The sequence below is a fragment of the Sus scrofa genome, chromosome 6, assembly GCF_054392235.1.
Source record: "Sus scrofa isolate SSC_HxYL_T2T_F1_AM1 chromosome 6, Sscrofa_HxYL_maternal_Yorkshire_Landrace_v2.0, whole genome shotgun sequence".
NCBI classification, from domain to species: domain Eukaryota; kingdom Metazoa; phylum Chordata; class Mammalia; order Artiodactyla; family Suidae; genus Sus; species Sus scrofa.
This window is the reverse complement of record NC_139388.1, coordinates 108,068,837-108,086,623: the sequence shown is the minus strand read 5'-3', so window position 1 is coordinate 108,086,623 and position 17,787 is coordinate 108,068,837. Positions and strand designations below refer to the sequence as shown.

General features: G+C 42.4%; 1 protein-coding gene across 2 annotated transcripts in view; it reads right to left on the bottom strand.

The window, feature by feature from the left end:
• Positions 1-17,787, bottom strand: part of MYOM1 (myomesin 1) — a 149,980-nt gene that overhangs the window by 1,421 nt on the left and 130,772 nt on the right. For both annotated transcript variants that reach the window (XM_003127844.6, XM_005665300.4), the window contains 8 exons: positions 13,812-13,925; positions 13,091-13,178; positions 11,797-11,835; positions 11,609-11,714; positions 7,953-8,116; positions 5,791-5,827; positions 5,302-5,324; positions 2,288-2,343 (listed from right to left, as the gene is read on the bottom strand). In XM_003127844.6, coding sequence (XP_003127892.3) covers positions 2,288-2,343; positions 5,302-5,324; positions 5,791-5,827; positions 7,953-8,116; positions 11,609-11,714; positions 11,797-11,835; positions 13,091-13,178; positions 13,812-13,925 — 627 coding nt within the window. The remainder of the gene's footprint in view (positions 1-2,287; positions 2,344-5,301; positions 5,325-5,790; positions 5,828-7,952; positions 8,117-11,608; positions 11,715-11,796; positions 11,836-13,090; positions 13,179-13,811; positions 13,926-17,787) is intronic.

Here is a 17,787-nt window from a genome sequence, read left to right as displayed (position 1 = left end):
TTTGAGCTGCTGCAGTTGCAAAGGTGCTCTGCCAAAATGTATTCCTCTTTCCTAATATTTTACTATATTTGATTGCCATCTTTGCTAAAATGCTCTTATTTTGAAAGATCAATGTTTAGGCCTGTAATTCTACTTTTTTTGTTGAAATTTTTTTAGATAATCACAGACTCTTAGACAAGTGTAAGATAGATTCCATATATCCTTTACCCAGTTTTCCTCAATAGTAACATTTTACAAAACTACAATATAATATCATAACCTTGATAGAACACTGACCTTGATAGAAGGGTTGATCTTAGATTTCACTAGTTTTTCTTGTCCTTGTTTGTGTTTGGGTGTGTTTAGTTCTATTCAATTCTATCACTGTCTAGTTCATGTGTCTAACGCCTCCGTCAAGCACAGAGCATTTCCATCATCACAAGGATCCCTCATGCTGTCCTTTGACAACCGCCCCCGCCCCACCAAGCTTGTTCCTAACTTCTGGCAACCACTAATCTGTTTCCAGTTCTAAAATTTTATAATTTCCAAAACATTAAATAAAGAGCACATACAGTATGTAACCTTTGGAGAGTGCCTTTTTCACTGAGCATAATTCCTTGCAGATTTATCCACATTATTTCAGGTATCAACTGTTAGTCCCTTTCTGGTGCTGCGAAGTGTGCCATGGTATGTATATACCTGTAAGGGTCATCTGGGCTGTTTCCAGTTTGAGGCTATTATAAATACTTGTGTGCAAATTTGTATATGAACATAAGTGTTAATTTCTCTGAAAAAATGCCTAGGAGTACAATTGTTGGGTCATATGGTAAATGCATATTCCATTTTTAAAGAAATTGTTTTCCCAAGTGGCTGTATAATTTTGGTTTAGAGTTCTGCCAGCAATATTCGGGTGATTCACTTTCTCTGCATCCTTACCAGCATTTGTTGTCAATTTTTTTTTTTTAAAGTTAGCAGTTCTGATAGGTGTATCATATTTCATTGTGGTTTTAATTTGCATTTCCCTGATGACCAAAGATTTTGAATTTGCTTTACATTCCATTATTGCATTCTTTTCTAACTGAAGTCCAGAAATTATAAGGAAAAGAGCTAGGGATAACAATATACAGGGAAAAGGATGTCCTTCTAAAGGGTCTTATAAGACCACTTGGTACCTCCTCTGAAAGAGTATCATTTAAAACTGGGTATATTTTAAGAAATCTGTTTTCTTGCCATGATTAATTAGCATTTGTTTCTGAATTATTCTGCAGATTCGTTTCAGCAAGAAAAATGAGACAAACTATTGCCATTAAACTTATCCAAGCAGACTGCTATATGTTTTTGGAAACTGACTTCTTAAAACTTTTAGCAAAACTGCTACACAAATGTGGCATCCTAGAAAACTATGACCCGTACTATAGATCTGAGTTACAGATCACAAAGTACTTTCACATTCACTCTCTCAATTCCCACTACTATCCAATGAATTCGATCTTTGGGACCTCATTAGGTGAAGAAAATGGAAAATGGAGTTTAAAAACAAAAGCAACCCTGCAATGGTTGAGCCTAAAGTCAACTGTGGTCCTGCATTCCAGGCTCAAAGACACACAGCTGCATGAAATCGACCTCTGACGAAAGAAAGCCTTAGATTACGCCCTGTTCATCCTTAGTCCAATCACCCATTGTATGTCTTCACTGCACTTTGGAGTGGGAAGAGGTTTTGTTCCACTATCAACGCTCCTCCTTCTCCTCCTGTGACCGGCACATCAAACTTGTTTTAATGAAACATAGGGATGAGGAAAGTGAATCCAGGTTTGAAATTATGTTCATTGACCCTCAGAGAGATTATTATGAAGCCAGGAAAAACCAATTTAAAACCAGATGGAAAGAACCCAGTTTTCACCTGACATGTAACCTCTAGAAATTCCTGGAGCAGCACTTTTCCCTTCAAAGGTGAGGAATCCCATAGGTCAGCCCATTTTCCGCTAGGGTTAGAGGTCCCTTCTTTCCTCGGTTATCGTTGTGATTGAACATTTTCTGCTTCTGATTTTAAAGGGAAATCACTTCTGGAAAAAGACTCAGAGGTCTGTGTATGCCCACATCAGACAAATGTGCATGCCAGTGCTTGGCCTACAAAACATTAGGATGAGTGGAAAACTGACAGCATTTTGAATCTTGTTTGTGGCTGATGTCTGAAGTCAGGTGTAAGATGAAGGTGGTGGGATGTAGCTTAAAAGAAAGGAGCGAAGTTGGGGGCCCTGGAACGCTTTCCTAGTGTGGAAGGTGGGGGACAAGAGTGCCCCATGCTTACCTTGCCCTCCTGGATGGTGACCACGTCGGGGAGACCGCCCACCACCCGAGCACGATCTGCAAGCACAGGCATTTCTGGTTAATTACCAGCAATCACAGGCACAAAGCCACCCAGCAAAACTCATTTTCCTATTTAGTTTCCCTCTCCTTACTGTTATTTAAACTTGCTTTCCATGTGCAAAATAAGACAACAATCCAACAGTTCTGAATGTTAATTGTATTCACACATGGGTGCCTATATCTATATCTGAAATATCAACTAGAGATAACTTTGTTTTATTAAAATCCGCTCTAACTTTCATGGCTTTTTTCTGCCCTGTTCCTTCTGCAGCTCAATGGGCTCAGCCAGAGGAGAGGAGTAGATCATGGCCTCTGTCATGGGCTTTCTGAAACCATGTACCAGACCCTAAATCTTTGTGTTTTGAAGTAAAAGACCTTTTCTTTAGCCTCCCAGGTCTCCCCTCAGTCTCAAAAGGCTGACTCAACAGTTAATGATTAGGAAATATTGTTGTAGCTAAAAACAAGTTAAAACAGGTTGCATTGTGTTATGTCCTGCCTTGGCCCACTAACTTATTACTAATGGTTACTTTCTAGTTAGTTATATTGCACCTGGGATTTTCTTTTATAATTGAAACACTCCCTAACAGCCCTTTCCTGTAAGCAATCTTCACTCCAGAGAAAAGGTCAAGGAATGATAACCCTGAAGACAACCAGAAATCACCAGACTGACTGATACCGGATTTGATGACCCTGAAAGGCTCTCTGGATGAAGAACAATATAGACACTGTAATCAATATCCCTGTCTTCTGAGCTAAGCCTATAAGACCCCTTGATGTCTCCTCTCAGGGGAGGACACACTTTTGAGGCGTTAGCCTGCTGTGGCCTCCTGTGCAATAAAGCTTTTCATTCTGCTTCACCCAAAACTCTGTCTCTGGGACTTAATTGGTGCTGTTTTACAGAGGCTGCTTTTGGTCACATTCCCTCTGGTTCAAAAAGCCTGGATAATCCAGGGCTGTGTGCCAGGGGGAATCTGGAGGCTCATGAGCAGGTGGACTTTCCTTGGGGCCTTCCCTAGAGAGCATCCCTTCCTCTCTCCTGGGGGTTCTCGGATGCTCTGCAGGGCCCCCCCGCTATGGCTGTGAGGACAAAGGCCCTAGCTGAGGACATGAGGGGCAGGAAAGGAGCTGAAATCCAGGGCTGACTCCCCACCTCCACCCCACTCCCCACCAAACCCTGTGCTATGGGTGTGACCCGCCTTGGGGTCTCTGTTGTCCACTCAGCACTAACCAGTGGCCACACCATCTCATTTCTGTGCCTGCTTCAATGAACACCTGACTCTAGATCCTTTTTCCTACCATTCCCTCTCCACTGAGTCAGGCCAAAGCTTTGAGTAAGTCTCAACAGCCTTCTCCTGCTAACGCCGTTGCACTTACACCGCTCGTGGGCCCACCCCATCACCTGCCCCTGCACCCCTCGCTGTGTGGCCGTAGGTGAGTCACCCTGGTGTGGACCTTAGTCTCCATCTGCAGAGTGGGGTGGGGAGCTTGCATTAAACCTGTGGACCTGAGGTTTCCATTTTTTTTTTTTTTTTTTTTTTTTTTGTCCTTTTAGGGCCACACCCATGGCATATGGAGGTTCCCAGGCTAGGGGTCAAATTGGAGCTGTAGCCACCAGACTATACCACAGCCACAGCAACTCGGGATCCGAGCCGCGTCTGCAACCTATACCACAGCCCATGGCAACGCTGGGTCCTTTACCTACTGAGCAAGACCAGGGATCAAACCCCAAACCTCATGGTTCCTAGTCGGATTCGTTAACCACTGAGCCACGATGGGAACTCCGTGACATGAGGTTTCTAAACTCTGCTCCACGGTGCCCATGGGATTCATCCCAACCTCAGTGATGATAACTCAGCTCTTATCTATTTTATTTACTGGGTCCATATGGAAGACTTTGTTTGAATTAAGTGTTCCATGCAGACGTTAAGAGCATGGAGCCAGAGGGGCTCCCAGGTCTCCTCCAGCTCTAAGCTGCTGTGATCCAGGGACCTCAGGAAGGAGCCTGTGAACCAGATGGAGGGTCAGGCCACTTGTCCACAAGAGAGTTCAAGAACGGGGACAGGCCGTCAGCGGCTGTGGACACTGCCTTTGCTCAGGTCTGACTCTCTCTCAGCACCCTGGTGCTGGCCTCTGCCCCATTTCGGCCAGCCTCCGGCATGAGGGCATGAGCGGGCAAGGGAAGGAGGTAAAAGGAGGGAGGAAGGCCTTGCAGGTCAAAGGTGAAACAGTCTCACCTGAGTGACCAGAAGGAAGCTGCTGACAGGAGGACGGAGAGGACTCCACTTCTCACACCTCCTGGTTCCCCTCCCCCAGCCCAGGACCAACCCTACATCTTCAACCCTCAACAGTTCTCAAGTTCTGCTCTCACACTGAGAAAGAACCTGAATCATCACAATAATCCGTCCGTGAGTCCTGGGGTCCTGCAGACCGAGTGCTGCTAGAAACCTCTGTGTGTGATACACAGTTGAGAGAGGTCAGGAGTGAGCACATTTCTGGGCACGCAGACTTGACCGCTGGGTCAAGGTCACTCAGCCTTATTTGGCCCCTCAGGAAAATGGGACTACGTGTTGGGGGACCAGTTACACTGATTTACCTGATCGAATCTACAACGTTGCCTGTGTCTTCTATTCTTTAATGTAGATACATTTTTTCCTACATGTGGCGCCTGCTGCAAGTAATTACCAACCTACTGTGCCATTCATGGCCCAGAGATTTCTCAGGAAGGCTCAAGCCAAGCTGGGCTCTGTGTTTACAGTGTAACCTGAAACCTTCTCCTAGACTTTCTCACTCAAGAGACTAAATGGAAACACATGCGCAACACCTAAGATTTTAAAAATACATAGAAATGAAAGGGAAAAAAAGCTGCTTTCACTCTCCTCCATCTGCAGTCATAATAGAAAAATAAAGGTTATATTTGAAACCACACCAGGAATAAACACGAAGGGGTTTACTTACTTTTCTCGGCAATGGCAGCTTGTCTGTGGTTGAGAGAAACAAACAAACACGCAAACAAAGAAGAATTTTAAGATGACTTCAGAGTAGCTAACCTCGACTGCATTTCACTTTTTGGCTGCTTAGCAAAGCCGTGGAAGGGCTGTTTTACCAAGCTCTGCCATACGGGCGGGAGCAGCACATGTGTCATGGCAGGTGTGCACGTGGTGGCATTCGCTGGGAAAGAGGGACTTTTTTTTCTCTTTTTAGGGCTGCACCTGTGGCATATGAAGGTTCCTAAGCTAGGGGTCTAATCGGAGCTGTTGCTGCCGCCCTACACCACAGCAAGAGCAACGCCAGATCCAAGCCACGTCTGTGACCTACACCACAGCTCACGGCAACGCCGGATCTTTAGCCCAATGAGCAAGGCCAGGGATCAAACCCAAATCCTCATGGATATAATTAGGATCATTAACTGCTGAGGCATGAAGGGAACTTCCAAGAGGGACTTACTTTAATCTCTGGAATTCAGCAAAGGCTTCCTCGTATGCTTGAAGAGAAGAAAAAGAGAAATTAAGATTTTCTCACCCAGAACTGGCCACACACACGGGTCGATTAAAACACACAACCAGAGGGCAATGTGATGGGTCCAGACCTGACTAGGCCTGAGAGGGGCTGCACCTGAGTGGTCCCTACAACCTGGTGGGCTTAACGGGAGAAGCGAACACTTTCTAAGTAGAACGTATGAAACAGTGGATTTTAGAAGCTCTCACTTCAGGTTGTGTTCAACCCTTCCAAACACAAAGGCAAAAATTAGATCTGCCAAAGATAAAATGGGAAGAAAAGTCTGTTTCAAATAAAGATTGGTTGTCTGTTAAGCATCCTCAGTATCAAAAAAGCTTTTCTCTCATTAAATCGTCTGGTATGTCATAGCCTTGTAGCCAGACGGTGAAATGTTCTGTTCTATGATCCATTTGTGGTGAAAGGCTCAGGGAGTTACTGCAGTCACAGAGTGTGCCAGTGCTGGCCTGGAGCAACACTTCTGTGCCATGCAGGAGACGACATAAAGGACAGGGAAACAGAGAAATGGGAGCTGTGGGTTCTACAATATGTTTTGTTTTGTTTTTTTTTTTTCCTCCTGAGCCTGCAGAGCAAGGCACTTTGAAGACTTCAGGCAAAAAGACAGCTTCACTTTGAAATCTTCCTCACCTGGTCTTTAAGCTCCTCTGTGGTCTGGGAATCATCACATTTTATGTCTAGAAAATATTTACATACTACTGGTCTGCCCTCCTTCTTATACAGGTGGGAGAAATAAGCATAGCCAGGCTTAAAGCCTCTAAAGGGAGACCAGCTGGGCTAAGCCAGGCTTCTTCAGGCCACACTAGGGAGAGATGGGCTTGGCTAAGCCACTGCTTCTGGGGCCAGTGGAGATGCTGGTAAGACCATCCAGGGCCTTTGGCCTAAGGGGGATTTGAGAGTGTAGGAGTTAAATGAGCTTTGGTGGGAAGAGAGTAAGAGTCAATTTTAAACAAGTTTTGAATGTATCTGTCCTTTTTCTATTGTGTCTCTGAGCATCACATGGTCTGCAGAAGCAAGCCCCTGTCACAGTCACTGCGAGTGTGGCCCAGGAGCTGAGCCCCTGGGGACACCTGCTCCCAGCCCTGCAGAGATCCTCCAGGGAGACTTTCTCATCAAGAAGGGTGGGTGGGGTGAGGGGAGGGAGACAGCACAAGACAAGTTGAGGCAGGGTTGGAAGGCTGCTCTCAAGTTATGAATCTACTCTGAGGATCAAAACAAGAGGGGTTGTTGCATTTTAATACACCAAGCGGGAGAGGAAAAGTCAGCCCACAGTCTGCTTTGGCAACTTCGCACAGACCCTTTTCTTTCTTTAGGAGAGAAAAAGATGCATATAGTACAGGGAGAGGGAGAAATGGCACAACACAGGGGTTTTAACTTTTTGTGATTGTACATCTTTTAACTTTAAAAATTTTAATGAATAGCTGCACATCACATTTCTTATCTGTTCTTTGAAAACTTTCTTCTGCATCCCATTACTTTCTTCTCCTTGTCCTCACTCACTCCAGAACCCCCCATTCTCCTAGCAAAGGGCCAAGAAATCTGAGGCCATGGTTCTAACCTCCTTCTGTTCTCTTGACATTTACCTTTGCCCATTCGCATTTACTCCCCTCTGGTTTCTGAAGAAAGGGTATCCCTGCTCCTTCCCAAAGCCAGCGCTCCCACCTCTGCCCTGGGTCTCCGAGCTCCCACTCTTCGCAACTCCAACACGTCAGTTATTCCCTGTCACTCACAACTAACATCCTTCCAAATCACCTGATTTCTTGGACTCTATGAACATACTTACTTTTCAATCCCCATAAAATGATTCTTCTTCAGTGTTTGTTCTTGCTTTGCCCAAGTGACTATAAATCAATCTGCCCTTCTTTGGAAGCATCTCGAAAGAGCAGTGCTTTCTCTTCATAATCACTGTCTCCACTTTATTCTCTACTGATTGGCCTCCACCCACTGAATTTCTGCATCAACCACCATGGCTCAATTTAAACTGCTTTATTAAAATCTCTAATCATCTTCCAATAGTCAAATATAATGACCTCTTATCACCCTTTGTTCTTTTTAAAAAAGGCCCACACCTCCTGATCTGCAGAATATCAGTTTACCTTGTCCAGAAAGGTCCACCATCTTCTGGTGTCCAGTTTTGCCATCAAAGAGCTCCATCACGTACTTCCCTTTGTCATTTGGAGTGGGTTCGTTGATCTGCAGCCAAATCTGCTCCCCGGTGACCCCACTCTTAACTCTGTCTGTGTACTTAATAGCGGCCCCACTGTTTATAGCAAAAGAAAACACCGTTACTGTTTGCTTTCATCCAGAGCTTAGCTTTACTTTGTCTCTTATTGAAGGGCTTACCATAAACTGTAAAACTTTACCATAAAGTGTAAAACCATTGAAGGTCTCACCATAAACTGTAAAACTTTACCATAAAGCATAAAACTTTCAAATAACATGGGATCTGCATATGTTCTTATGCTTCAGAGAAACTGTGGGCCCTGAATCACAGAATGTGAATTCCAAGGCCTGGGGTGGGGGGTCTGTCAGTATATGCACATTTAATTTCCAACAGTGGTCTGGAGCCCAGATTGTAACAATACTTCTCAGGGGTAATAATTATCTTTGTTTTTGCTTGAGTTTATTCATAGGAGTAAGGGAATCTTTAAAATGAAAAGGCCAAAGTCCATATTATATTATAGCCTATTTCATGCAGATGGTCCATGCCTATAAATGGGATTTTACAGGCCAGTTAAAAACAGCCTTATGGAGGGTCATCTGGGGCTGATGCTTTATTGACACACAGGGTTACAAAACTATTTAAAACAAATGTAAATATGCACTTGGTAGTAAGGACAAGAGTAAATGAAAAGCAGGATTGCTGACAAGAAGAATGAGGCCTCTACTCTGACCCTGGACGTGAACTTCCCTGTATTCAATAGTAGATCATGAGCAGATTCTGACATCGTATTCCTTACAAGAGAAGAAAAGCAAATAGATCCCTTTGTTTTGTGATCTGATGGTCTAGAAACGCTACTGTTATAGATGAAGTAAGAGAAAGGGCAGAAGTAGTGTACTCTCACTGAGGTTAAAAGAAACTCTAGGAAGAGTTTGTCAACATGTGAGGAAACTTTTTCAGGAAGGCAGTACACAAAATGACTTTGTTATGGTAACAGTTATGCATAGAGAAAAGATTGGAGAGAAGTACCCCAAAATAATCATATTATGGCTATGAAAACTATGGATGCTATCATAATCTCTTTTTAATCTGTAATATGATATTAAATGTATTTCCTAAAACAAGCACATATTATGTTTGTAGTTGGTAATAAACAAATATACTTCATTTATTTATTTAGTCTTTTTAGGGCCACACCCACAGCATATGGAGGTTCCTAGGCTAGGGGTCTAATTGAAGCTGTAGCTGCTGGCCTTCGCCACAGCCACAGCAACACCAGATCTGAACCGAGTCTGCGACCTACACCATAGCTCATGGTGACACCAGATCCTTAACCCACTGAGCAAGGCCAGGGATCAAACCTGTGTCCTCACAGATACTACTCAGATTCGTTTCCCCTGAGCCACAACAGGAACTCCAGAAATGAACTTTAAAAAATAAAAAAAAACAACACTCTCTACCAAGATTTTTCAGATTTCAAATAAATAGCATTTTTATATAATACATTCTTTAAAAGATATTAAAATTTAAAATGCCATAAACTGTAGGGTATAGGAGCCCATCTGTACCCATAGACTTTATTTAGCCTGGGCAACATAATCTATGTCTTAGTTAGAAAGACAGACAGCTCTCTGCTTTACTATGATCAATCTGAGTTCTTTAATCTCTGGCTAACATGCAAAATAGCACCTTATGTTTGTAATGCACTTCACGGTTTACAAAGTGTCATTAAGTCTCTCATTGGGTCCATCAGTGTTCTGAGATAGAACGGGTATTATTGCTCCTGTTTTATAGGAGAGAAACCTGAGATTCAGAAAGTCAGATGACTTGACTTGCCTAAGATCCAAAGGAAGACAGGAGCGAAGTTGAGACCCAAACCCACTGCAAGGTTTTCTCACATTATGCCACCTACTCACATAAAGACAGGGAAGGCAATCAGCCTTTGCTTCCTGAGCCTTTTACAGGCACACATCTGTGCACACACAAAATACTCACGGAGCTGACTAGACCAAACAATGTAAGAATTTTATGCCTTTTGAGCCTGATAGCAGTTTCCTCAAAACCCAGTGTTCTAATTTTTCTGAATAAGTTAATTCTTTTAGAGATGATGTAAAGCTTTTTGATTGATGCTTCAATTAATTTATCTTCTCTTATTCTTGAGACTGACATATTATAATGTCCTAGATATCACAGAGGAATTTCCTAGAACTTGATCTATTTTAACTTATACTTACTTTCCTAAAATGCATTCTGAAAGAAATAGAACAAAGGAATGAAACTCTAAGCATCCAAAGTGGAATTTCACTTGCTCTCGTTAAAAAAAAACTTAGAAAATTAATAGTGAGAATAATAAATGTAATAAAATGCTATTGTACATAATGGTGTCATTAAAAAAAATACACAAATGATTGCTTTGTGGGACCCAGTTCTGGTAAATGTTCAATCTAGACTTTTAATGCAACTTGGACCCATGTGTAGCGCCATGATGGGGGACTCTGGAGCCACACTGCCTGGTCTCAGCCCTCCACCCATCACATAACTAGGTGACCTCAGGCAACTCACCTGGACTGAGCTTCCTGGTCAATAGAATGAGAAGTATCTACCTCATAGAGTTTGAATAGTAAACGAATTCCTACATCTAAAGGGCTTGGAGCAGTGCCCAGCACTCTGTAAATGCCCACTGAAGGGGACATATAAATAAACATCATTCTCCATCTCCTGGCGGGGTTGCCATGGTGACCAACTGCTCTGTGGGGCTCATGACTTTGGGAATGAGCATTTGCTGCATCCCAAATGTGGACAGAAGTTGGCTATGCCCCACCAGATTTCTACGGCAGCATGCAGGTCTCTTTCAGTTCAGGAAATTTCACGGAAGCACAGAAGTTAAGGAACCTTTCAACGGTGTAAATGGGAGAACTGGGTTGACTTAGAACCTTGATTCAGCTCTCGGAATCCCTGAGAATTTAAATGAAATCCTTCTATAACTGCTTGCAGGAAGCCTGGGGTTAGAACAGATCTTCAGCCTCAATTCAGTACAAATATACAATCCCAAAGTCATCTTGAGCTCTCCAAAGCCTTCCAAGGGTGGACAGGAAACACGCTCATGTCCAACTATGCCAATTGCTACAAACAACAATGATGATAAACTCAGACACTCCTTAAGATTAGGCTCCTTGGGTCAATGGCCATTAATTCACACAACAGCAGATTTGGAGCACGCTGCTTCAGTATTGTTTCAGAGCACAGCATGAGTTAGGTGTGTGCAGAAAAGAGAGGATAAGAAGCAGGTGAAGCATGACTGTCTGGAGGTGGAGGCTATGTTGCAGAGGTGTTTACTCATTATGATACATCCTAGATGATGAAGACAGGTGCTTTAAGCCATCGCTGGCCTCACCATGTGCTTGTTGAGGGAACATGCTAACCTCATACTAAAGGGATGGTCTGGGTGCTTCTGTCCATCACCGTCAGACCTGAGAAGTAAGAAGACTCTTTGCCTGAGAGGAATGGAGGGTTGTTGTTGTTTTCCCCAGTCCCCCCGCTCCCGAGTGAAGAAAGAATTTCTACACACCAGTTAAATTTTTATGTACTTACTTGTGGGACCAGTTAACTTTTAGATCATCCACATAGTAAGTGACAAAAGAGTACAGCCGAATGCCCTCAGCTGTGCTCTGTATCTTCAGGTCAGTAGCAGACAGAGCTGCAAGAAGAAAACATGTATTTCATACACCTGTCAGCCCATCTGGGAGAAGAACAAAAAACATTGCCTTGTGAAAACTTACCAATTGTTTTACATACTTCAGTCATCAGTTCTTTAAAGGCTGTGGATAGAGATTTACAGACAAAGCTTTAGCAGAAAGATGCTCAATGTCAAGTCAAATCTCAAACTGTGAGTCACACATGCTCCCCAAAACATCCTTCTAGTCATGGGTTTTGGTCACAAGGTGAATGCACTGACCAATTGGTAATAAGTGCTCTTTGAGGAAAGAACTCAATTTTTTTTTTTTTTTTTTTTTTTTTAGCTTTTTAGGGCAGCACCTGCAGCATATGGAAGTTCCCAGACTAGGAGTCTAATTGGAGCTACAGCTGCTGGCCTGCACCACAGCTCACAGCAACCCCGGATCCTCAACCCACTGAGCGAGGCCAGGGATTGAACCCACAACCTCATGGTTCCTAGTCAGATTCATTTCTGCTGCAACACAATGGGAACTCCATAACTCAATTTTTACCAAGTTTTAAAAGATTGCTGCTCTTATTTTGTTACTTTTGTTCCCTCAAATTCTTCTTAACTGTCACCATATTTACATTCTAGAGAAAATGCCACAGTGCGGTTTCCAGGAAGGTTTTTGGCTTTAAGAGACTCCTCCAAAGTCCCAGGAGGGCTTTCTTTACATTCGAGGAAGTTTTCTTATCTGTGTCATCAATTCAGGATGAATTAACCATCTAGGTTCTCTAATATTTCTCAGCCTAATAATGCTTTTTGCCAATAAACACATTTAGTCCTGCCTCCAGCAAGAGTAGGAAGGTGAAATCAAAGTCACACTTCAGCTGTTCATTAGCAGTGTTGTTAAAGATCTTGCTCAGGAACAAAACGGGAAGTTTGGGCATCGCATGTAGGTTTTCGTTATCATGACGTCTGTGTCCCCACTAGTCTCCGGAAAATGGAAATGGCTTTTCTGCTCTGTTACTAACTGAGGCTTCCAGTTTCATATATAATCTTTCTTGCCATCTTTGAGAGGGTGGACTATTTCGAGACACGCTTTTCATGGTCGTTTTTGATCCTGGAGCATTTTTAATAGAGTTAAGACAAAAAAATGATTTATATTGAAAACAGATCCCTACTGGATGGTGAACCATAAATTCTCTGAGGATCAAAACTACACTTCTGATCTCGAGGAAGACTAAAAGCGAAGTATTTTTGAATTAAACAGAGCAGAGGTTTGCTCTGCTGGAATTTCAATTAAAACAAAACTGTGGACAGAAGATGACTTCAATTGTCCAGCTCAGCCTCACTCAGAAATCTGGTCACCTGTATCTAGAACACACAGAAGGGACCCCAGCAGGTGGTGGACTGACCTTCATCCACGAGCTTCAGTCTGCTCTTGTCTTTTCCTCTGTCGTCCTTCAGGATAACTTCATAGATCCCAGCATCTTTCTTGGAAAACTAAGTGGGGAATAGATATACCACACTGCAGCTTATCACAGCCTCAGAGTATGGGGTTTGCATTTTTTAGGCCCTGTGATTTACAGAACTGCCATCAAAGCACACTGAACAAGCATCTGGCCAAGTGAGCAATGAACAGTTCACAGAAGAACCTATCCATCATAACCCTGCCAGGTGATAGTCCTGTTTTTCACCCTCTAAGGCTATAGTCGATTTGAGGCTTAGAGCCCTTATCCTTTACTCTGACTTCATATTAAAAACTAATGATCACATGTATTTGAAAGGTGTGAAATGACACAAAAAGTAGATAAAAATCTACACTTTAAGTGAATACTATGATTGTCTCTGTACTTTTAGGGAACGAGTTACCATGAGGCTTAAGAGCAAACAAAGAACTGCCCTGACACGAAAGATAGTAGCTCAGAGAGGCAAGAGTTGGGGTGTCCAGCCAAAACTGATTGGACATCTGACGAATCCAAGCATATCACAAGGTGAGCGAGGCTTGCTTTGGGGGTGACGTCAGGGCAAGGATCTATGCCCAGGGCAGAGTTAACACATAATCTAGTCTCTGTTTTTTGGAAGAGCGTAGCATATAGAACTAATGTATTACATTTCACATTTAGAGTCACCTACCTCTGTTATAAGGAGGGTACATATACCATCCTTAAAGTCATGCTTTTCATCCACTGATATTTCCCTCTCATCTTTGTACCACACAATATGAGTCTCTTTCTTAATATTTGCCACCTAGAAGAAAAAACGTAGTTATTCTTCTTTAAGTAAGGGAATGCTATTCTTATAAAACTTATTATTTTTTTTTTTGGCTGCACCCAAGGCATCTGGAAGTTCCCAGGCCAGGGATCAAATCCAAGCTGCTGCTGTGACCTATGCTACAGCTGTGGCAATGCCAGATCTTTAACCCACTGCACTGGGCAGGGAATCGAACACATGCCTCAGCAGCAACCCAAGCCACTGCACAGACTATGCCACATCTTTAACCTGCTGCACCACAGAGGGAACTCTGAAACTTCAATAATTTTTAATGAAGCACACTGTATATAAGAAAAAGTATAAGAAAACCAATATAAGCTGTTTTAACTGATAGAATTTAGAATAAAGTGGACACAAATGAATAAACTTAAATCAACAGCATTTTGGAGTTCCTGTTGTGGTAAAGTGGAAATGAATCCAACTAGGAACCATGAGGTTGTGGGTTCGATCCCTGGCCTCCCTCAGTGGGCTGAGGATCCGGCGTTGCTGTGAGCTGTGGTGTAGGTCGCAGATGAGGCTCCGATCTGGCGTTGCTGCGGCTGCAGTGTCAGCCAGTAGCTGTAGCTCCAATTAGACCTCTAGCCTGGGAATTTCCATATGCTGTGGGTGTGGCCCTAAAAAGCAAAAAAAAACAAAAAACAAAACCAAAAAAACCTCCAGCATTTTTATTTCCAGCAGAAAAGGATGAATTTAGAAAGATCTGGTGAATCAGAAAGCATAGAAAAATACATAATAACATAGAGACTTAAGCAAAAACAAAAATTTGAAAACCAAAGGAAGACAAATCTCTTCAGAGTAAAATATAGTCTGTGTCACAAAACAAAAGACTTTATTAAAGTAACAGAATGAGTAAGCCACAATCTATAGCTAAGTACTTTCTAAAAGATAAATGAAGCTTTGGAAATAAATGTGAAGGGAAAATATATTTAAACGTTTTAAAGAATAATTTTTCTAGTTTTATTGAGATATAATTGATATAACTACAATTTAGAGTATACAATATAAAGATTTGATATATGCATATATTGTGAAATGACTACTGCAGTAAGTTTATATGCACCCATCAAGTATGGTTTAATAAATTAACTGCTTAGTAAATTTTAGGAAACTCATTTAGATCCTATTTCCACATCACATCATAAATTTCAAATGGACTAACCAACTTCATGTAATTAAAGGGATCTTAATTAAGCTTTATTACAATGATTTGATTTTTATGAAGAGTATATTCATGTATTTCTTATGTAATTAAAATTGTACAAAAAACTAAAGACTTCATACAAATCAAGAAAACAATCTCAAAGATCTCAATAACTGGAAAAATGTACATACGATTTCCCAAAGAGGAAATGTTATTACAAAATAAACAGATGAAGGGAATGTTTAATCTCATTAAAGACAAGGAAATGTAAGTTTTAAAATGTTTAAAAATACTACAGCTAATACATTAACATAAGAACCACCACTGGTAAATGCAAATGGTATACACGAATGTTCTTTAGGATCCTGTAAACCAGTTCCTGAGTTGCAGAAAGTGACTGTGTGACTAGGCAACATTGCTTATGATGAACATGGCCCCTGACTGGAAGCTACATTTGGACCGGGAGGGGCTAGAAATGGACTCCATAGCTTTGGGCTCCCCTGAACAAACTGACTTGTGTAATTTGGGCATGGTCCTTGCAGGGCCCTGGAAGCTCTGCCTAGGGTTTTGTTACAAGAGGTATTGGCTCCTCCAGACATGAGGAATTTTTTAAAGCCTTGGTGTTTCCTGCAGCTGCTCAAAGTGGATCTTGTCTCCTTGCACCTGAGCTGTCACCTGGGGATGGTGAGGGGAATAACTCCTGATGTGGACCCCAGCGGACAAGCTGGAGTTCATGTACATATCCTTTTGAGTAGACTAATTTCCAGTGGGGCCCATGATAGTCTCAGAGTCCGAATACTTGGCTGCACATACTGCATTAACTATAATACAACATGTATGTTGCTAAAGGTACATACATTGCTATAATAATGAAACAAAGAACTATGGGAGGCAGGGGAAGGTTCATTCTACCCAGACTATTAAAGGGAAGGCTTGAACTACTAGTTGTGGCTCAGCGGTAACGAACCTGACTAGTATCCACGAGGACGCGGGTTCGATCCCTGGCTTTGCTCAGTGGGTTAAGGATCTGGTGTTGCTGTGAGCTGTGGTGTAGGCTGGCAGCTGTAGCTCTGATTCGACTCCTAGCTAGGGAACTTCCATATGCTGTGGGTGCAGCCCTGAAAAGCAATAAATAAATAAATATATAAAGGGAGGGCCTTATATCAGAAAGGACTGAGCTGGGCTTTGAAAAAGGATTTCGTCAGAGAAGCTGAAAGAAGGCCATTTGAAGGCATTGGAACAGCATAATTATGTAAGGAATGAATATTCAGATCCTAATCTAGGCTCCCATACTTGTCCAGGATCTGGGTAAGGGGCTGGTTCTCCTGAGGAAAACCATCAGAACAGGGCTCCAGGACTCACCTCCCAGAAGCATAGTGCAACAGAAGCACAGACAGAAGGAGGATGCATGTGTGGGCCTCTGAGGAAGGGACAGTTTACGGGATGGGAAGTATGGAGGAAAGGGGGTGTGGGGGCGACACGGCAGAGGAGAGTCAGAGAGAGAGAGAGGTGGTGTGGGCTTTAGCTGCTGCCTAAGAAAGTGTTTTTCAAGAAGCTCTGCCACTTCCCAAGAGGCTAAAATCCAGTCTTGATTTTTCTTATATATTTCTGGTAGATGGCTGTTCTTTGGAATTTATCAGATCTGGCAGAGACTGGGGCAATTGAGTTCTGGGTTGATAATGACAACTACATGCCTAATGCCAAATCCTTCACCACCATGACCTTCACACTCCATCTGCATCCAGCACTTTTCATCCAAGAACATTTGATGACTCACACAGCCGAATACCATACACCAAGGTCTATGATAATTTAGAATGCGATGTGGAACTTCTAAGTTTTCCCAAAGGTCGTCTAATAAGACAATTGATTGAGAGCTGCAAGCTCTTTCCAAACCCTCTCCCCTCGTGGGAGCACAGGGGTTTCAGAACCAGCAGCAGAGCTGTCCAAGGCTTGAGGGTCCTGCTGTGCCAGTCACACAACCTAGATAAAAAAAATCACTAGACTCCATGGAAACAGTGTGGCTGGAATGACCCTGGAGTAGATCTACCCCTTTGGATGCAACAAAGACAATGTGAGATTCTTTTGAGATTAATAATTAAAAAGGAGTTGGGGAGGGTAGCAAGGGATGAACAGGCAGAGTGCAGAGGCTTCTTAGGGCAGGGAAAATACTCTGTGTGATATTATAATGATGGATACCACGAGTCTTTGCACACTTGTTCAAACCTATAGAATGTATGACACCAAGAGGGATCACTGATGCAAACTATGGACTTCGGGTGATGATATGCCCTGTAGGGTAATCAGCTGTAACAAACGTACCACTTTTTTGATGGGGATGTTAATAATGGGGGAAGCTATGCATGTACAGGGTATATGGGATATCTCTGTACCTTCCCTTCAATTTTCCTGGGAACATAAAACTGTGCTTAAAAAAAGTCTTAATTAAAAAAAAAAAAAGAGTCTGTCCTTATTAACTAGGGCATGGGTAATAAATTAAAAGGATCATTTTGACTTCTTACATTTTTATGTTGTTTTATTTTAAGTAGTTCTTACCAACCAATGATTATAGTAACATTCAACGTAAGGATGCATCACTTACCATTTTGGTACAGATGGAGATGAAAAATTGATCTTCTCACATTCTATTTTATCTTTAGTTCCCTTGTATCAAATATCAAAAATGTATCTACTTCT